The sequence below is a fragment of the Oncorhynchus clarkii genome, chromosome 25 (assembly GCF_045791955.1).
Source record: "Oncorhynchus clarkii lewisi isolate Uvic-CL-2024 chromosome 25, UVic_Ocla_1.0, whole genome shotgun sequence".
Taxonomy (NCBI): domain Eukaryota; kingdom Metazoa; phylum Chordata; class Actinopteri; order Salmoniformes; family Salmonidae; genus Oncorhynchus; species Oncorhynchus clarkii.
Genome location: NC_092171.1, coordinates 29382100 through 29404869, shown reverse-complemented (window position 1 = coordinate 29404869; position 22770 = coordinate 29382100). Strand labels below are relative to the sequence as shown.

The following is a 22770-nucleotide window of genomic DNA, read 5'->3' as shown; positions in this document are numbered from 1 at the left end:
TGGACCATACATACAGTAGAGCATGGACCATACATACAGTAGAGCCTGGACCACACATACAGTAGAGCCTGGACCACACATACAGTAGAGCCTGGACCACACATACAGTAGAGCCTGGACCATACATACAGTAGAGCCTGGACCATACATACAGTAGAGCCTGGACCACACATACAGTAGAGCCTGGACCACACATACAGTAGAGCCTTGGCCATACATACAGTAGAGCCTTGACCATACATACAGTAGATCCTGGACCATACATACAGTAGAGCCTGGACCATACATACAGTAGAGCCTGGACCATACATACAGTAGAGCCTGGACCACACATACAGTAGAGCCTGGGCCATACATACAGTAGAGCCTTGACCATACATACAGTAGAGCCTGGACCATACATACAGTAGAGCCTGGACCATACATACAGTAGAGCCTGGACCATACATACAGTAGAGCCTTGACCATACATACAGTAGAGCCTGGACCATACATACAGTAGAGCCTGGACCATACATACAGTAGAGCATGGACCATGCATACAGTAGAGCCTGGACCATGTATACAGTAGAGCCTGGGCCATACATACAGTAGAGAATGGACCAAACATACAGTAGAGCCTGGACCACACATACAGTAGAGCCTGGACCACACATACAGTAGAGCCTGGACCACGTATACAGTAGAGTCTGGACCATACATACAGTAGAGCATGGACCATACATACAGTAGAGCCTTGGCCATGTATACAGTAGAGCCTGGACCATACATACAGTAGAGCCTTGACCATACATACAGTAGAGCCTGGACCATACATACAGTAGAGCCTGGACCATACATACAGTAGAGCATGGACCATGCATACAGTAGAGCCTGGACCATGTATACAGTAGAGCCTGGACCATGTATACAGTAGAGCCTGGACCATAAACACAATACAGTAGAGCCTGGACCATGCATACAGTAGAGCCTGGACCATGTATACAGTAGAGCCTGGACCATACATACAGTAGAGCCTGGACCATACATACAGTAGAGCCTGGACCATACATACAGTAGAGCCTGGACCATACATACAGTAGAGCCTGGACCATACATACAGTAGAGCCTGGACCATACATACAGTAGAGCCTGGACCATACATACAGTAGAGCATGGACCATACATACAGTAGAGCCTGGACCACACATACAGTAGAGCCTGGACCATACATAAAGTAGAGTCTGGACCATACATACAGTAGAGCATGGACCATACATACAGTAGAGCCTGGACCACACATACAGTAGAGCCTGGACCACACATACAGTAGAGCCTGGACCATGTATACAGTAGAGTCTGGACCATACATACAGTAGAGCATGGACCATACATACAGTAGAGCCTGGACCACACATACAGTAGAGCCTGGACCACACATACAGTAGAGCCTGGACCACACATACAGTAGAGCCTGGACCATACATACAGTAGAGCCTGGACCATACATACAGTAGAGCCTGGACCACACATACAGTAGAGCCTGGACCACACATACAGTAGAGCCTTGGCCATACATACAGTAGAGCCTTGACCATACATACAGTAGATCCTGGACCATACATACAGTAGAGCCTGGACCATACATACAGTAGAGCCTGGACCATACATACAGTAGAGCCTGGACCACACATACAGTAGAGCCTGGGCCATACATACAGTAGAGCCTTGACCATACATACAGTAGAGCCTGGACCATACATACAGTAGAGCCTGGACCATACATACAGTAGAGCCTGGACCATACATACAGTAGAGCCTTGACCATACATACAGTAGAGCCTGGACCATACATACAGTAGAGCCTGGACCATACATACAGTAGAGCCTGGACCATGCATACAGTAGAGCCTGGACCATGTATACAGTAGAGCCTGGGCCATACATACAGTAGAGCCTGGACCATACATACAGTAGAGCCTGGACCATACATACAGTAGAGCCTGGACCATACATACAGTAGAGCCTGGACCATACATACAGTAGAGCCTGGACCATACATACAGTAGAGCCTGGACCATACATACAGTAGAGCCTGGACCATACATACAGTAGAGCCTGGACCATACATACAGTAGAGCATGGACCATACATACAGTAGAGCCTGGACCACACATACAGTAGAGCCTGGACCATACATACAGTAGAGTCTGGACCATACATACAGTAGAGCATGGACCATACATACAGTAGAGCCTGGACCACACATACAGTAGAGCCTGGACCACACATACAGTAGAGCCTGGACCATGTATACAGTAGAGTCTGGACCATACATACAGTAGAGCATGGACCATACATACAGTAGAGCCTGGACCACACATACAGTAGAGCCTGGACCACACATACAGTAGAGCCTGGACCACACATACAGTAGAGCCTGGACCATACATACAGTAGAGCCTGGACCATACATACAGTAGAGCCTGGACCACACATACAGTAGAGCCTGGACCACACATACAGTAGAGCCTTGGCCATACATACAGTAGAGCCTTGACCATACATACAGTAGATCCTGGACCATACATACAGTAGAGCCTGGACCATACATACAGTAGAGCCTGGACCATACATACAGTAGAGCCTGGACCACACATACAGTAGAGCCTGGGCCATACATACAGTAGAGCCTTGACCATACATACAGTAGAGCCTGGACCATACATACAGTAGAGCCTGGACCATACATACAGTAGAGCCTGGACCATACATACAGTAGAGCCTTGACCATACATACAGTAGAGCCTGGACCATACATACAGTAGAGCCTGGACCATACATACAGTAGAGCATGGACCATGCATACAGTAGAGCCTGGACCATGTATACAGTAGAGCCTGGGCCATACATACAGTAGAGAATGGACCAAACATACAGTAGAGCCTGGACCACACATACAGTAGAGCCTGGACCACACATACAGTAGAGCCTGGACCACGTATACAGTAGAGTCTGGACCATACATACAGTAGAGCATGGACCATACATACAGTAGAGCCTTGGCCATGTATACAGTAGAGCCTGGACCATACATACAGTAGAGCCTTGACCATACATACAGTAGAGCCTGGACCATACATACAGTAGAGCCTGGACCATACATACAGTAGAGCATGGACCATGCATACAGTAGAGCCTGGACCATGTATACAGTAGAGCCTGGACCATGTATACAGTAGAGCCTGGACCATAAACACAATACAGTAGAGCCTGGACCATGCATACAGTAGAGCCTGGACCATGTATACAGTAGAGCCTGGACCATACATACAGTAGAGCCTGGACCATACATACAGTAGAGCCTGGACCATACATACAGTAGAGCCTGGACCATACATACAGTAGAGCCTGGACCATACATACAGTAGAGCCTGGACCATACATACAGTAGAGCCTGGACCATACATACAGTAGAGCATGGACCATACATACAGTAGAGCCTGGACCACACATACAGTAGAGCCTGGACCATACATAAAGTAGAGTCTGGACCATACATACAGTAGAGCATGGACCATACATACAGTAGAGCCTGGACCACACATACAGTAGAGCCTGGACCACACATACAGTAGAGCCTGGACCATGTATACAGTAGAGTCTGGACCATACATACAGTAGAGCATGGACCATACATACAGTAGAGCCTGGACCACACATACAGTAGAGCCTGGACCACACATACAGTAGAGCCTGGACCACACATACAGTAGAGCCTGGACCATACATACAGTAGAGCCTGGACCATACATACAGTAGAGCCTGGACCACACATACAGTAGAGCCTGGACCACACATACAGTAGAGCCTTGGCCATACATACAGTAGAGCCTTGACCATACATACAGTAGATCCTGGACCATACATACAGTAGAGCCTGGACCATACATACAGTAGAGCCTGGACCATACATACAGTAGAGCCTGGACCACACATACAGTAGAGCCTGGGCCATACATACAGTAGAGCCTTGACCATACATACAGTAGAGCCTGGACCATACATACAGTAGAGCCTGGACCATACATACAGTAGAGCCTGGACCATACATACAGTAGAGCCTTGACCATACATACAGTAGAGCCTGGACCATACATACAGTAGAGCCTGGACCATACATACAGTAGAGCCTGGACCATGCATACAGTAGAGCCTGGACCATGTATACAGTAGAGCCTGGGCCATACATACAGTAGAGCCTGGACCATAAACACAATACAGTAGAGCCTGGACCATGCATACAGTAGAGCCTGGACCATGTATACAGTAGAGCCTGGACCATACATACAGTAGAGCCTGGACCATACATACAGTAGAGCCTTGACCATACATACAGTAGAGCCTGGACCATACATACAGTAGAGCCTGGACCATACATACAGTAGAGCATGGACCATGTATACAGTAGAGCCTGGACCATGTATACAGTAGAGCCTGGACCATGTATACAGTAGAGCCTGGACCATAAACACAATACAGTAGAGCCTGGACCATGCATACAGTAGAGCCTGGACCATGTATACAGTAGAGCCTGGACCATACATACAGTAGAGCCTGGACCATACATACAGTAGAGCCTGGACCATACATACAGTAGAGCCTGGACCATACATACAGTAGAGCCTGGACCATACATACAGTAGAGCCTGGACCATACATACAGTAGAGCCTGGACCATACATACAGTAGAGCCTGGACCACACATACAGTAGAGCCTGGACCACACATACAGTAGAGCCTGGACCATACATACAGTAGAGCCTGGACCATACATACAGTAGAGCCTGGACCATGTATACAGTAGAGCCTGGACCATACATACAGTAGAGCCTGGCCCATACATACAGTAGAGCCTGGACCATACATACAGTAGAGCCTGGACCATACATACAGTAGAGCCTGGGCCATACATACAGTAGAGCCTGGACCATAAACACAATACAGTAGAGCCTGGACCATGCATACAGTAGAGCCTGGACCATGTATACAGTAGAGCCTGGACCATACATACAGTAGAGCCTGGACCATACATACAGTAGAGCCTTGACCATACATACAGTAGAGCCTTGACCATACATACAGTAGAGCCTGGACCATACATACAGTAGAGCCTGGACCATACATACAGTAGAGCCTGGACCATACATACAGTAGAGCCTTGACCATACACACAGTAGAGCCTGGACCATACATACAGTAGAGCCTGGACCATACATACAGTAGAGCCTGGACCATGCATACAGTAGAGCCTGGACCATGTATACAGTAGAGCCTGGGCCATACATACAGTAGAGCCTGGACCATAAACACAATACAGTAGAGCCTGGACCATGCATACAGTAGAGCCTGGACCATGTATACAGTAGAGCCTGGACCATACATACAGTAGAGCCTGGACCATACATACAGTAGAGCCTTGACCATACATACAGTAGAGCCTGGACCATACATACAGTAGAGCCTGGACCATACATACAGTAGAGCATGGACCATGTATACAGTAGAGCCTGGACCATGTATACAGTAGAGCCTGGACCATGTATACAGTAGAGCCTGGACCATAAACACAATACAGTAGAGCCTGGACCATGCATACAGTAGAGCCTGGACCATGTATACAGTAGAGCCTGGACCATACATACAGTAGAGCCTGGACCATACATACAGTAGAGCCTGGACCATACATACAGTAGAGCCTGGACCATACATACAGTAGAGCCTGGACCATACATACAGTAGAGCCTGGACCATACATACAGTAGAGCCTGGACCATACATACAGTAGAGCCTGGACCACACATACAGTAGAGCCTGGACCACACATACAGTAGAGCCTGGACCATACATACAGTAGAGCCTGGACCATACATACAGTAGAGCCTGGACCATGTATACAGTAGAGCCTGGACCATACATACAGTAGAGCCTGGACCATACATACAGTAGAGCCTGGACCATACATACAGTAGAGCCTGGACCATACATACAGTAGAGCCTGGGCCATACATACAGTAGAGCCTGGACCATAAACACAATACAGTAGAGCCTGGACCATGCATACAGTAGAGCCTGGACCATGTATACAGTAGAGCCTGGACCATACATACAGTAGAGCCTGGACCATACATACAGTAGAGCCTTGACCATACATACAGTAGAGCCTGGACCATACATACAGTAGAGCCTGGACCATACATACAGTAGAGCATGGACCATGTATACAGTAGAGCCTGGACCATGTATACAGTAGAGCCTGGACCATGTATACAGTAGAGCCTGGACCATAAACACAATACAGTAGAGCCTGGACCATGCATACAGTAGAGCCTGGACCATGTATACAGTAGAGCCTGGACCATACATACAGTAGAGCCTGGACCATACATACAGTAGAGCCTGGACCATACATACAGTAGAGCCTGGACCATACATACAGTAGAGCCTGGACCACACATACAGTAGAGCCTGGACCACACATACAGTAGAGCCTGGACCATACATACAGTAGAGCCTGGACCATACATACAGTAGAGCCTGGACCATGTATACAGTAGAGCCTGGACCATACATACAGTAGAGCCTGGACCATACATACAGTAGAGCCTGGACCATACATACAGTAGAGCCTGGACCATACATACAGTAGAGCCTGGACCATACTTACAGTAGAGCCTGGACCATACATACAGTAGAGCATGGACCATACATACAGTAGAGCCTGGACCACACATACAGTAGAGCCTGGACCATACATACAGTAGAGTCTGGACCATACATACAGTAGAGCATGGACCATACATACAGTAGAGCCTGGACCACACATACAGTAGAGCCTGGACCACACATACAGTAGAGCCTGGACCATGTATACAGCAGAGTCTGGACCATACATACAGTAGAGCATGGACCATACATACAGTAGAGCCTGGACCACACATACAGTAGAGCCTGGACCACACATACAGTAGAGCCTGGACCACACATACAGTAGAGCCTGGACTATACATACAGTAGAGCATGGACCATACATACAGTAGAGCCTGGACCACACATACAGTAGAGCCTGGACCATACATACAGTAGAGCCTGGACCACACAGTACAGTAGACAATTAAAAAGGTTTTGGGCAGAATGTTCTGTAAGGTAAATAATACCTCTCAGGTATGTGGACTCCCATCTGGAGCATCTCCTGCTGGAACATGTCCTTGTTGTTGCACAGAGTGCATCTGAAGAAGAACATGCCAGCACTATGAGCCTGGTTCTGGAGGAATACATAGGAAATAAATAAGAGAATGCATGCAGTCACTTACAAGCCTTCATAAACTCTTTATACGGCCATCATAGATGCTTCACAAAGCCCATATATGCAAATGTAATGCCATATAGAGGGAAGAAATAAGGGTTATGCACATTGTAGCACATTGCAAGGAACTGTTACAACACCTTTTATGTAGTATGAAAAATCATGGGATGTAGCTACCTGCACACAGTCTCTGTGAAACCAGCTGCCATGGCAGGCAGGACACTTGAGAATGGAGTAGGAGAGGACAGGCTCTATGGGGTCCAGACACACTGAGCAGGACATAGGCTCACTGACACAAGCCGACACTGGCAAGGACTGGGAGGGACTGTGATCCTTACAGTAGGACCTGGGGGAATACAATCAGAGACGCACCATGGTATAAAGCATGGCTTGTTGTTAATGTTTCCGAGAGATAAGAGTACTTCAACCAACTAAAAGTAGAGGCGTAGCCAAAGACTCAATCATGGACACTGTTAATGACAGATGTGGCTGCTTCGCGTGATGTATTGTTGTCTCTATCTTCTTGCCCTTTGTCTGTGCCCAATAATGTGTGTGCCATGTTTTGTGCTGCTACCACGTTGTGCTGCCGCCATGCTGTGTTGCTACCATGTTGTTGTCAAGTTGTGTTGCTACCATGCTGTGTTGTCATGAGTTGCTGCCATGCTATGTTGTTGTCTTAGGTCTCTCTTGATGCAGTGTTCTGGTGTCTCTCTCGTTGTGATGTGTGTTTTGTCCTATATTTTTATTAGATTTTTTATCCCTGCACCCGTTGCCGCAAGGGGGCCTTTTGTTAGACCGTCATTGTAAATCATATTTTTTTCTTAACTGACTTGCCTAGTTAAAGATTAAATTAAAAACAAAAATAAAGTTCACAGGGAGAAAATAGGCACAGCTGTAATTTCATTCTGATGAAGGCGAATATGAATTTACTGTTTTTGAATGAATTATATATTCGTAATCTCTAAAACAAGAGCTGAGCCTAATTATCCCCTGTTACTGTGTTTGCCATGGCTGCTGTCTATTAGGTTTAGAATCTCTAGACACAACACATACTAGAGCTGGACAATATGGATCAAAAGTAATATCGTAATAAATGTAACTATTTTACTAGATAACAATAACTTTCCATTAGTGGCAAGGCTCTAGATAGGGGTTTTTCAATGCCAAGTTAGACACCTGAGATGGGAGCCTACTATTCAAACAGAAAGCTATTTCATCTAACATATCCAGGGAATGCATGATTGATATTTTGATATGCAGCCTGTCAAAATAGGATCCAGAATGATCACATTTATGTTAGGCTCTTCAGAGAATTTGCCGACATCTCTGTATATATTGGCCTATAGACTATATTATTCACCAACTGGGGAAATGGCAACTCAAAGACAGCTAGATTGCTAAATCTAAATATGATATTGTCGCTAAATAGCCATGTAGGCTAATTTATTGATCTATCAGTAAATCAGTACTTTCCAGCACTATTCCTAGGCTAGTTATGTAGGCCTATTCGCTGCAAATGGCTCGCTCAGCTCCGCGGTCGTATCAAAACCATACTACGGCCTACTCTGGTTGTAAAGTGGTGTCGTCCTGAACTCAATATTAAGAGCTGAGAAATAGAGTATATAGTCACAGAAAGTTGTCTCTCCTCTGTTACTAGAACAACATTAGTTGCTTTGAAAACGGCATTTCTCCCGCAATTCAATTTTAAGCAACGATCATATGCTTGGGCTTCTCAGAATGCATCTCTCCCCCCTCAGGAGCGCGCAGTGCGGAAAGGGAGTGAGAGTCAGCAGTCGACAGCGAAACCGGGATAGGTACACACTTTCATAGCAGGAATCAACATAATGCATAGGCTATTACTGTTGACCAAATAATGGTTTTTAGAACAATCTACAATAATGTTCTGTAGCAAAATTACCGCCATATGCAAAATGCTTCGGTAAGAGGAAGGCAATGTCGGTGTTGATAATTTTCGGATTATGCCCCAGCTCTAATACATACTGGTGATATATAATCATCGTCACTTACGGAAATAAATCTGTGAATTGAAAGATGAATTGGTGTTGTTTGCCACATGGAAAATGGACCTTTTTCTGGCAGCTTTTGACGTAGCACCCAACTGAAGCACCATTCTTCTTGCAGACTGCACATTTCTAAACACAGGGTACACAGAAAGCAAAAAAGTACATTTAGGACATGATAATGATGTTTTTGAACAAGAATCCAAGCAATCAGAAACGATTGAAGGCAACATCTAAAATATGTACTGTATGCGTTTTGTAATAAAAGTGCTGCTTAGTCTTGGAGTGGACAAATACTCTAGGATTAGGGTAACCCTAATACAACCATACATCATACTAAATAACTTGTATGGACGGCACTACTGTTGGTGCTGAGTGAGCCTATCAGCCTTAGACGAAAAGTTTCTGCTTGGTGAGTGATCAAGCTCCTGACCTCTACCTGGTGTCAAGCCACTGCGTAAACTCTCCTCTACCGAAACAGCCGAGGCCATGTTGGCCATGGCAAGCACAGAATTAAATAGAACATATTGTGCATGCCTTATACTATATTTCCATGGTGACAAGCATCACTCAAAGTGCCTGCTGAGCTGAAGAGGTTGAATGGTACCTAGCCCTGTACTCTTAAAGGAGCCTAACGTTACAGTACTGCCCTGTAGCACTCACATCTGTAATCATGAAGTGCTTTGAGAGGCTGGTTATGCCACACATCAACTCCATCATCCCAGACACCCTAGACCCACTCCAATTTACATACCACCCCAACAGATCCACAGACGACGCAATCTCAATTGCACTCCACACTGCCCTCACCAACCTAAATAAGAGGAATACCTATCTGAAAATGCTGTTAACTGACTACACCTCAGCGTTCAACACCATTGTCCCCTCCAAACTCATCACCCACAGGGGTGTGTACTTAGTCCCCTCTTGTACTCCCTGTTCACCAACAACTGCGTGTCCACACATGATTCCAACACCATCATTAAGCTTGCTGACAACACGACAGTGGTGGACCAGTGACCTGTCAGTGTGGTGCGAGAACAACAGCCTCTCCCTTAATGTCAGTAAGACCAAGGAGCTTATTGTGGACCACATCGATGGGGCTGCAGTGGAGCAGGTCAAGAGCTTCAAGTTCCTCGTTGTCCAAATCACTAAGGACTTAAAATGGTCCACACACACAGTCATGAAGAAGGCATGACAACGACTCTTCCCCCTCAGGTTTGGCATGGGCCCTCAAATCCTCAAAAAGTCATACAGCTGACACCAACAGCTTCTATCACTGTCTCTGCGCACACTCAAAGGGCCATATACACTCACGCACACTGACACCCCAAAACACACAAAGATTCACTCCATCATTTGCTCACAAACACATAATATGCACATACATTTATACTGACTCTAGCCTCACATACAATAATTAAATATGCTGCTGCAACTTTGTTTATCATATATAGTGCCTTGCAAAAGTATTCACCCCCCATGGCATTTTTCCTATTTTGTTGCATTACAACCTGCAATTTAAATAGATTTTTATGTGGATTTCATGTAATGGACATACACAAAATAGTCCAAATTGGTGAAGTGAAATGAAAAAAAATAGCTTGTTTCAAAAAATTCTAATTCAAACTTTTTTAACAAATCAAAAACTGAAAAATTGGGCGTGCAAAATTATTCAGCCCCCTTAAGTTAATACTTTGTAGTGCCACCTTTTGCTGCAATTACAGCTGTAAGTCGCTTGGGGTATGTCTCTATCAGTTTTGCACATCGAGAGACTGAATTTTTTTCCCATTCCTCCTTGCAAAACAGCTCGAGCTCAGTGAGGTTGGATGGAGAGCATTTGTGAACAGCAGTTTTCAGTTCTTTCCACAGATTCTCGATTGGATTCAGGTCTGGACTTTGACTTGGCCATTCTAACACCTGGATATGTTTATTTTTGAACCATTCCATTGTAGACTTTGCTTTATGTTTTGTATCATTTTCTTGTTGGAAGACAAATCTCCGTCCCAGTCTCAGGTCTTTTGCAGACTCCATCAGGTTTTCTTCCAGAATGGTCCTGTATTTGGCTCCATCCATCTTCTCATCAATTTTAACCATCTTCCCTGTCCCTGCTGAAGAAAAGCAGGCCCAAACCATGATGCTGCCACCACCATGTTTGACAGTGGGGATGGTGTGTTCAGGGTGATGAGCTGTGTTGCTTTTACGCCAAACATAACGTTTTGCATTGTTGCCAAAAAGTTCCATTTTGGTTTCATCTGACCAGAGCACCTTCTTCCACATGTTTGGTGTGTCTCCCAGGTGGCTTGTGGCAAACATTAAACGACCCTTTTTATGGATATCTTTAAGAAATGGCTTTCTTCTTGCCACTCTTCCATAAAGGCCAGATTTGTGCAATATACGACTGATTGTTGTCCTATGGACAGAGTCTCCCACCTCAGCTGTAGATCTCTGCAGTTCATCCAGAGTGATCATGGGCCTCTTGGCTGCATCTCTGATCAGTCTTCTCCTTGTATGAGCTGAAAGTTTAGAGGGACGGCCAGGTCTTGGTAGATTTGCAGTGGTCTGATACTCCTTCCATTTCAATATTATCGCTTGCACAGTGCTCCTTGGGATGTTTAAAGCTTGGGAAATCATTTTGTATCCAAATCCGGCTTTAAACTTCTTCACAACAGTATCTCGGACCTGCCTGGTGTGTTCCTTGTTCTTCATGATGCTCTCTGCGCTTTTAACGGACCTCTGAGACTATCACAGTGCAGGTGCATTTATACGGAGACTTGATTACACACAGGTGGATTGTATGTATCATCATTAGTCATTTAGGTCAACATTGGATCATTCAGAGATCCTCACTGAACTTCTGGAGAGAGTTTGCTGCACTGAAAGTAAAGGGGCTGAATAATTTTGCACGCCCAATTTTTCAGTTTTTGATTTGTTAAAGTTTGAAATATCCAATAAATGTCGTTCCATTTCATGATTGTGTCCCACTTGTTGTTGATTCTTCACAAAAAAAATACAGTTTTATATCTTTATGTTTGAAGCCTGAAATGTGGCAAAAGGTCGCAAAGTTCAAGGGGGCCGAATACTTTCGCAAGGCACTGTACAAACCCCCCCAAAAATCAATTTTAATTCCTGGTTGTAAGGCAACAAAATAGGAAAAATACCAAGGGGTTGAATACTTTCGCAAGCCACTGTATCCTGATGCCTAGTCACCTTACCTCTATGCATACATCATACAGTGCCTTCAGAAAGTATTCATACCCCTTGACTTTTTCCACAGAAATACCTTATTTACATAAGTATTCAGACCCTTTGCTATGCGACTCTAAATTGAGCTCAGGTGCATCATTGATCATCCTTGATGTTTATACAACTTGATACACATGTGGTAAATTTAATTGATTTGACATAATTTGGAAAGGCACACACCTGTCTATATAAGGTCCCACAGATGACAAGTGCATGTCAGTTCAAAAACCAAGCCATGAGGTCAAAGGAATAGTCCGTAGAGCTCAGAGACAGGATTGTGTCGAGACAGATCTGGGGAAGGGTACAAAAAAATGTCTGCAGCAAGAAGTTTGGGACAACCAAGACTCTTCCTAGAGCTGGCCGCCCAGCCAAACTGAGGGCCTTGGTCAGGAAGGTGACCAAGAACCCGATGGTCACTCTGACAGAGCTCCAGAGTTCCTCTGTGGAGATGGGAGAACCTTACAGAAGGACAACCATCTCTGCAACATTCCACCAATCAGGCCTTTGTGGTAGTGGTTGGACGGAAGCCACTCTTCAGTAAAAGGCACATGACAGCCCACTTGGAGTTTGCCAAAAGGCACCTAAAGACTCTCAGACCATGAGAAATAAGATTCTCTGGTCTGACGAAACCTAGATTGAACTCTTTGGCCTCAATGCCAAACATCACGTCTGGAGGAAACCTGGCACCATCCCTACGGTGAAGCATGGTGGTGGCAGCATCATGCTGTGGGGATGTGTTCCAGCGGCAGGGACTGGGAGATTAGTCAGGATCAAGGCAAAGATGAACAGAGAAAAGTACAGAGAGATCCTACATGAAACCCTGCTCCAGAGCACTCACAACCTCAGACTGGGGCGAAGGTTCACATTCCAACAGGACAACGACCCTAAGCACACAGCCAAGATAACGAAGGAGTGGCTTCGGGACAAGTCTCTAAATGTTCTTGAGTTGCCCAGCCAGTCAGGACTGCAACCCGATCTAACATCTCTGGAGAGACCTGGAAATAGCTGTGCAGCAATGCTCCCCATCCAACCTGACAGAGCTTGATAAGATCTGCAGAGAAGAATGGGAGAAACTTCCCAAATGTAGGTGTGCCAAGCTTGTAGCGTCATACCCAAGAAGACTCAAGGCTGTAATCGCTGCCAAAGGTGCTTCAACAAAGTTCTGAATAAAGGGTCTGAACACTTATGCAAATGTGATATTTCAGTAAAAAATACATATAAATTAGCAAACATTTCTAAAAACCTGTTTATTCTTTGTCATTATCAGGTATTGTGTGTAGATTGATGAGGAAAACAACTTAGAAAAAGGCTGTAAGGTAACAAAATTTGGATTTGGTTATTTCAGCCACACCCGTTGCTGGCAGGTGTATAAAATCGAGCACACGGCCATGCAATCTCTATAGACAAACATTGACAGTAGAAGGACCTTACTGAAGATATCAGTGACTTTCAACGTGGCATCGTCACAGGATGCCACCTTTCCAAAAGGTCAGTTCGTCAAATTTCTGCCCTACTAGAGCTGCCCCAGTCAACTGTAAGTGCTGTTATTGTGAAGTTGAAACGTCTAGGAGAAAAAACATCTTAACCGCAAAGTCATAGGCCACACAAGCACACAGAACGGGACTGCTGAGTGCTGAAGCGCATAAAAACTGTCTGTCCTCGGTTGCAACACTCACTACTGAGTTCCAAACTACCTCTGGAAGCAAACTCAGCACAAAAACTGTTAGTCGGGAGCTTTATGAAATGGGTTTCCATGGTCAAGTAGCCGCACATGCCAAGAGAACGTTACCTGCCCGAATGCATAGTGCCAACTGTAAAGTTTGGTGGAGAAGGAAAAATGGTCTGGGGACGTTTTTCATGGTTCGGGCTAGGCCCCTTAGACCAGAGAAGGGAAATCGTAACACCACAGCATACAGTCCAATGACATTCTAGACGATTCTGTGCTTCCAACTTTGTGGCAACAGTTTGGGAAAGGCTCTTTCCTGTTTCAGCATGGCACTGCCCCAGTGCACAAATCAGGTCCATACAGGAATGGATTTGGTCAAGATCGGTGTGGAAGAACTTGACTGGCCTGCACAGAGCCCTGACTTCAACTCCATCAAACACCTTTGGGATGAACTAGAACTGTGAGCCAGGCCTAATCGCCCAACATCAGTGCCATACCTCACAAATGGCTAAATGGAAGCAAGTCCCCGCAGCAATGTTCCAACATCTAGTGGAAAGCCTTCACAGAAGAGTGTAGGCTGTTATAGCAGAAAATGGGGGACCAACTCCATATTAATTCCTATGATTTTGGAATGAGATGTGTCCACATACCTTTGGTCATGTAGCGTATCTACATCAGGGATCATCAACTAGATTCAGTCGCTGGCCGTTTTTTTTCTTGAGCGGATGGTCAGAGGGCCGGAATATAATTACAATCAATTTGTAGACTAAAAATGTACCACAAGAAGCCCAAACAGATACAATACAATACCAGCCAAAGGTTTGGACACACCTACATATTCAAGGGTTTTATTTTTTTTTGACAATTTTCTACATTGTAGAATAATAGTGAAGACATCATAACTATGAAATAACACATATGGAATCATGTAGTAATCAAAAAACTGTTGAACAAAACAAAATATATTTTATATTCTTCAAAGTAGCCACCCTTTGCCTTTATGACAGCTTTGCACACGCTTGGCATTCTCTCAACCAGCTTCACCAGGAATGCTTTTCCAACAGTCTTGAAGGAGTTCCCACATATGCTGAGTACTTGTTGGCTGCTTTTCCTTCACTCTGCGGTCCAACTCATCCCAAGCCATCTCAATTGGTTTAAGGTTGGGTGATTGTGGAGGCCAGGTCATCTGATGCAGCACACCATCACTCTCCATCTTTTTCAAATAGCCATTACACAGCCTGTAGGTGTGTTGGGTCATTGTCTTGTTAATAAACAAATGATAGTCCCACTAAGCACAAACCAGATGGGATGGCGTATCGCTGCAGAATTCTGTGGTAGCCATGCTGGTTAAGTGTGCCTTGAATTCTAACTAAATCACTGACAATGTCAACAGCAAAGCACCCCCACACCTCCATGCTTCACGGTGGGAAAAACACATGCATCGATAAAAAAAGTAACCTTTATTTAACTAGGCGAGTCAGTTAAGAACAAATTCTTATTTACAATGACAGCCAAACCCTGGACGACGCTGGGCCAATTATGCACCGCCTATGGGACTCCCAATCACGGCCAGATGTGATACAGCCTGGAATCAAACGAGGGACTGTAGTGACGCCGCTTATACTGAGATGCAGTGCCTTAGACCGCTGTGCCACTCAGGATCATCCATTCACCTACTCTGCGTCTGTCACGCCCTGACCGTAGAGAGCTTTTTATGTCTCTATTTTGGTTTGGTCAGGGTGTGATTTTGGGTGGGCATTCTATGTTATTTTTCTATGTTTTGTATTTCTATGTTTTCTAAGGATGGTTCTCAATCAGGGACAGCTGACTATCGTTGTCTCTGATTGGGAACCATACTTAGGTAGCTTTTTCCCTCCATTGTGTTGTGGGTAGTTATTTTCTGTTTAGTGTTTTCTGCACCTTACAGGACTGTTTCGGTTTCGTTTACGCTCTTTGTTATAGTGTTCAGTTTAAATAAAAGTCATGAACACTTACCACGCTGCGCTTTGGTCCGATTATTCCTCATCCGACGACGACACCCGTTACAGCGTCTCATTAAGACACGGCAGTTGGAACCAAAGATCTCACATTTGGACTCATCAGACCAAAGGACAGATTTCCACCGGTCTAATGTCCATTGCTCGTATTTTTTGGCCCAAACAAGTCTCTTCTTCTTATTGGTGTCCTTTAGTAGTGGTTTCTTTGCAGTAATTCAACCATGAAGGCCTGATTCACAGTCTCCTCTGAACAGTTGATGTTGAGATGTGTCTGTTACTTGAACTCTGTGCAACTTTTAATTAGGCTGCAATCTGAGGTGCAGTTAACTCTTATGAACGTATCCTCTGCAGCAGAGGTACCTTTGGGTCTTCCTTTCCTGTGGTGGTCCTCATGAGAGCCAGTTTCATCATAGCGCTTGATGGTTTTTGCCACTGTACTTCAAATCAAATCAAATTTCATTGGTCACATGCACATGGCTAGCAGATGTTAATGCGAGTGTAGTGAAATGCTTGTGCTTCTAGTTCCGACAGTGCAGAAATATCTAACAAGTAATCTAACAATTCCCCAACAAGTACCTAACACACACAAATCTAAAGGGATGAATGAGAAAATGTACATATAAATATTTGGTTGAGCGATGGCCAAGCGCATGGGCAAGGTGCAGTAGACGGTATAAAATACAGTATATACATATGATATGAGTAATGTAAGATATGTAAACAATATTAAAGTGGCATTGTTTAAAGTGACTAGTGATCAATTTAAAGTGTCCAGTGATTGGGTCTCAATGTAGGCAGCAGCCTCTCTGAGTTGGTGATGGCTGTTTAGCAGATGTCCTTGAGATAGAATCTGTTTTTCAATCTCTCGGTCCCAGCTTTGATGCATCTGTACTGACCTCGCCTTCTAGATGATAGCAGTGTGAACAGGCAGTGGCTCGGGTGGTTATTGTCCTTGATCTTTTTGGCCTTCCAGTGACATCGGGTGCTGTAGGTGTCATGGAGGGCAGGTAGTTTGCCACCGTTGATGTGTTGTGCAGACCGCACCACCTTCTGGGGAGCCTTGCAGTTGAGGGCTGTCCAGTTGCTGTACCAGGCTGTGATACAGCCCGACGCGATGCTATCGATTGAGCATCTGTAAAAGTTTGTCCGAGTTTCAGGTGACAAGACAAATTTCCTCAGCCTCAAGAGGTTGAAGAGGCGCTATTACGCCTTCTTCACCACACTGTCTGTGTGGGTGGACCATTTCAGTTTGTCTGTGATGTGTACGCCCAGGAACTTTCCACCTTCTCCACTGCTGTCCCTTCAATGTGGATAGGGGGCTGCTCCCTCTGCTGTTTCCTGAAGTCCACGATCATCTCCTTTGTTTGTTGACGTTGAGTGAGAGGCTGTTTTCCTGACACCACACTCCGAGTGCCCTCACCTCCTCCTTGTAGGCTGTCTTGTCGTTGTTGGTAATCAGGCCCACTACTATTGTGTCATCTGCAAACTTGATTATTGAGTTGGAGACTTGCATGGCGACACAGTCATGGGTGAACAGGGAGTACAGGAGAGGGCTGAGCACGCACTCTTGTGGGGCCCCAGTGTTAAGGGTCAGCGAAGTGGAGACGTTTTTTCCATCTTCACCACCTGGGGGCGGCCATCAGACAGTCCAGAACCCAGTTGCACAGGGAAGGGTTGAGACCCAGGAACAGCATTCTTACATTGGTATTCCTCTTGTCCAGATGGGATAGGGCACTGTGCAGTGTGATGGCGATTGCGTCATCTGTGGACCTGTTGGGGCAGTATGCAAACTTTGACTTCTTGGGTACAGGAACAATGGTAGCCATCTTGAAGCATGTGGGGACAGCAAACTGCGATAGGGAGCGATTGAATATGTCCGTAAACACACCAGCCAGCTGGTCTGCGCATGCTCTGAGGACGCGCTAGGGATACCGTCCGGGCCAGCAGCTTTGCGAGGGTTAAAAAGTTTAAATGTTTTACTCACGTCAGCCACTGAGAAGTAGAGGGGGGGCCGCAATCTTTGTTAGCAAGTCGCGACAGTGACACTGTATTATCCTCAAAGTGGACAAATAACGTGTTTAGTTTGTCTGGAAGCGTGATGTCAGTGTCAGTGACGTGGCTATTTTTGACGTCCATGATTTCCTGTAAACCCTGCCACATACGTCTTGTGTCTGAGTCGTTGAATTGCAACTCCACCTTGTCCCTGTACCGGCATTTCGGTTGTTTGATTGCCTTGCAGAGGGAATAACTACACTGTTTAAATGTAGCCATATTTCCAGACCTCTTTCCATGGTTAAATGCGGTGGATCGCGCTTTCAGTTTGCGTGAATGCCGCCATTCAGCTTCAGTTTCTGGTTTGGGTAGGTTTTAATAGTCAACATCTCCAATGCACTTCTTTATAAACACACTCACAGAGTCAGCGTATAAGTCAATGTTGTTCTCTGAGGCTGACCGGAACACATTCCAGTCCGCGTGATCAAAACTATCTTGAAGCGTGGCTTCCGATTGGTCAGACCAGCGTTGAATGGTTCTCGTCACTGGTACATCCTGTTTGAGTTTCTGCCTATAAGACGGAACAAACAAGATGGCATCGTGGTCGGATTTGCCGAAGGGAGGGCTTTATATGCATCGCGGAAGTTAGAGTAATAGTGATCGAGAGTATTAGCCCTGCGAGTCATGCAATCAATATACTGATAGAATTTAGGTAGCCTTGTTCACAAATTTGCTTTATTAAAATCCCCAGCTACAATAAATGCAGCCTCCGGATATATGGTTTACAGTTTACATAGAGTCCAGTGAAGTTCCTTGAGGGCCGTCTTGGTGTTCGCTTGAGGGGGAATATACACAGCTGTGACTATAACTGACAAGATTTCTCTTGGTAGGTAAAATGGCCAGCATTTCATTGTAAGGAATTCTAGGTTGGGTGAGCAGGACGCGAGTTCCTGTATGTTGTTATGATTACACCATGAGTCGTTAATCATAAAGCATACACCCCCGTCCTTCCTCTTCCCAGAGAGGTGTTTATCTCTGTCGGCATGGAGAAGCCCGGTGGCTGAACCGATTCTGACAACATATCCCGAGAGAGCCATGTTTCCGTGAAACAGAGAATATTACACTTGAAGAAACTTTCAAAGTTCTTGACATTTTCCGGATTGCCTGACCTTCATGTCGTAAAGTAATGATGGGACTGTAATTTATTTTTGCTTATTTGAGCTGTTCTTGCAATAATATGGACTCTGTCTTTTACGGGTTATCTTCTGTATACCACCCCTACCTTTGTTATTTCATAGTTTTGATGTCTTCACTATGATTCTACAATGTAGAAAATAGTACAAATAAAGAAAAACCCTTGAATGAGTAGTTGTGTCCAAACTTTTGACTGGTACTGTATATTTGCCTAAAACATAATAATTGTCTTGCTCAGAAAACTTGGGCCAAATAAAATCAAATGCAGGCCGCCAGTTGGGGAACCCTGATCTACAGCTATCACTCCAGTATCCCTGCACATTGTAGATTTGGTACTGGAACTGACTGACCCTATTTATAGTATTCTTACTTACTTTCTCATATTCTTCTCATTTCTAGTTCTTGTGTTTTTGATCTAACTTATGTTATTTGTTGTATTACAATGTTATTGACTATTGCATTGTTGGGTTTTGAGCTTGCAAGAAAGGCATTTCACTGCACATGCGCATGTGACATTACAACTTGAAACTATATGTTATTTTCAGAGGTAGACTGTTGAGTCATAATCAAGGGCTAAATGGTACCTTGCCTATAATGAAAGTAGGATAAATAAATACGCCCTCAATATGAATGAACACACTGACTTACTAGTCTGGAGGATCTGCGAACCTCCTGTTTAATATCATCCACCAAGAAGCCATAGATCCCTTCGTTTTCCTCTCCACGCTGATACACGCCGCTTGACATCAGCTGGAATATAAAAACCTCTGAATAGGATTGCAAAATCCCAGGAACTTTCAATAAATTCCCTGGTTTTCCGGAAATCCCGGTTGGAGGACTACCGGAATCAGGAGGGAATAAGCAGAAAATCCAGAGTCCTCTAAACAAGATTTCTGGAAAACCAGGGAATTTAAGTTGCCACCTTTCATCTGACATTGTAAACATTCTGTACATTTAAGGTCCCTTCAGTAAGCAACTGAATGATAAAACAAAAACTATTACTGTTTGAGTAATAGTATTCCACAATGACAAGATATTTTGGTTTGAGCTAGGCCATAATTCATTAACAATGAGTAATTCTAACACACACACACTCTCTCTCTCTCTCTCTTACCAGGCAAAAGTAGTGCACAGTGAGTTCCTGTGACTTAAGTGTGATCTTCTCGCCATATTTGTCTGGACAATTCTCACTGCATTTACAAAGTGCACAACCTTAAAATAGAAAGAAGACATTTCAAGTTCAATGTAAATAAACAAGTACCTTAACTTTTGGGTAGGGTGGTTTGATCATGTGTGTGCTCACCATTGTCATCAAAGTCAAAGTGTTTAAAAAAAAAAAAGTGATAAAATGTTATACTACAACAATATAGTGGCCTTCATACTGATTACTCACGGTCTAAGTATTCCTGCTCGGATCTCCGAATCCTCCTCTTCATTTTTAATAGTAAGAGGAACTTGATTCTTCACATGAAAATTGCCTGAAAAATAAATGTCATAGCTGTATCAGCAAACTTTCAAGATACCAGACTGTCTGATACATGTCAAATACTGGAGCTGTGCTTAACTTATTCTAGTTTGCCTTGTAGAATGGAACTAATGGAATAGTCCCAAAAGTGCAAACTACAAGCTGAATTGAGCGCACCTCAAATACCTTACTGTTGCATGGAATGTCATACCTTGGGCACTACAGACAATCATAGCTATTTGCATGTGAAACTGTCTGGGAATACATTGGCTCCATTGTTTACTTTATGCAGGTGGGCCAGGACCCACTCTCCGGGTATGTTAGCTCTGGTCCATGCACATGTCGGATGAGCATGCAGCGAGAAGGGTGTAACTGCAACCCGCAATTCTGGGCGTTCAACCCCTCCTTTTATAGGTCCAGTAACCTAGATCCAGTAACGCACCATAACGTTGGATGCCAACCAACGATAAACTCCAGAGAAGAGGGGTGGACGCAGTGAGAATCGCAGAATCGTGAACTTAACTAAACGCCTGATGTTTATTAACAGTGAGAATCTCAGAATGGTGAACTTAACCAAACGACGGCGAGTTTTGACTGTGTGATATTAGATTGTTTCTGGTGTAAATATTTTCTGTCTGGATAACCGCCCCCGCCTGTCGGGCAGTTATCCCGCAGTTCTGTTAACGATGACGAGAGCAAGTGCTCAGCTGGCGGGAGCGAAGGACCCAGTGTGCTAGCTTAGCAAACTAGTCCTAAGGAGGACACCGGTACACAGCAGACAGGGGCACAAAAAACTCAAAGAGAATACTTGTATTTCCCTTTTGACCCACATCCAAAAGTTTCACACAAGCATGAGGGGGGGTCATGCAGGAACAAAAGGGATGTTCGAGGGGTGTGGTTCATGAAGGAACCAATGGGATACTCGATTTTTTTTTTGGGGGGGGGGTGCACACATGTGGGAACGTCCCGAATTGCAGGTTTCAGTTCCATACAGCGAAAGATGGCTCATCAGCTGATAAAATGCCCAAGTCGTTTTAGTGGACAGAGAAAAGTTTGAAATTACTCTAGCAATATCTTCACGTTGGTGAGTTACGAAACAAAACTGGGGGGAAACGTGCCAGAGCGGTGAACCAGAGCTATGGGTATGCGTCCGCATTTATAAATAGCTTCAGCTTAGATGCATATTTTTTTCCAAAAGTCTTCCTCATAGTCGTTATCTGTATCAAATAAGTAGCAACGAGATCTACGCATTCGTGTAATGACGTTCTCGATATTTAGATAGCTTTAGCGGTGAATTATAGTGCTCTCCAAAAATACAAGCCAATGATATGTTAACACATTCGCTTGCTAAGTAGCTAGCTAATTAATAAAGTATGTTACAGAAGTGCATAGCTAAAATCTAGTTATCTACTATACACATTGAATGAAAACGTGCATCTTACTTTTACTCGATTTATATGGACTTAATCTAGTTTCTTTGGTTTTCCATGATTTTAAATTTCCCTCGTCGCCCTTCGTCTTTGGAGGGTAAATTTCAAACCGAACCAAAACATTCGGAAATGGGAAGAGTCACAACGTTGATTTCCGGTAGAATCTGCTAATTATTTTCAGAATAAAAGCCTATCTGAAAATGTAAATAAAAACAGAAACGAATGCATATAGTCCACTGATATTCATGTTTCTACAAGATCTGGGAGGGGAGCCATTAAATTTGATTTAATTATAGTAATGTTGAAATATAGACTAAGTAAGCAATACAGGGCCGGCTCCAGTCCTTTGATCGTGACCCTCGGTTCCATTGCATTACACATAAGTCATTGGACGAAGGCGTCTTATGTAAGGTG

The 22770-nt window shown here is 44.5% G+C and overlaps 1 protein-coding gene across 1 annotated transcript in view; it reads right to left on the bottom strand.

The window, feature by feature from the left end:
- LOC139383681 (G2/M phase-specific E3 ubiquitin-protein ligase-like) overlaps nucleotides 1-22493 on the bottom strand; it is a 65974-nt gene extending 43481 nt beyond the window's left edge. The window contains exons 1-7 of the mRNA XM_071128223.1: nucleotides 22369-22493; nucleotides 20855-20939; nucleotides 20576-20673; nucleotides 20110-20211; nucleotides 9374-9498; nucleotides 7523-7691; nucleotides 7197-7303 (exon numbers count right to left, since the gene is read on the bottom strand). Coding sequence (XP_070984324.1) covers nucleotides 7197-7303; nucleotides 7523-7691; nucleotides 9374-9498; nucleotides 20110-20211; nucleotides 20576-20673; nucleotides 20855-20897 — 644 coding nt within the window. The 5' untranslated portion in view covers nucleotides 20898-20939; nucleotides 22369-22493. The remainder of the gene's footprint in view (nucleotides 1-7196; nucleotides 7304-7522; nucleotides 7692-9373; nucleotides 9499-20109; nucleotides 20212-20575; nucleotides 20674-20854; nucleotides 20940-22368) is intronic.
- Nucleotides 22494-22770: the final 277 nt, after the last annotated feature.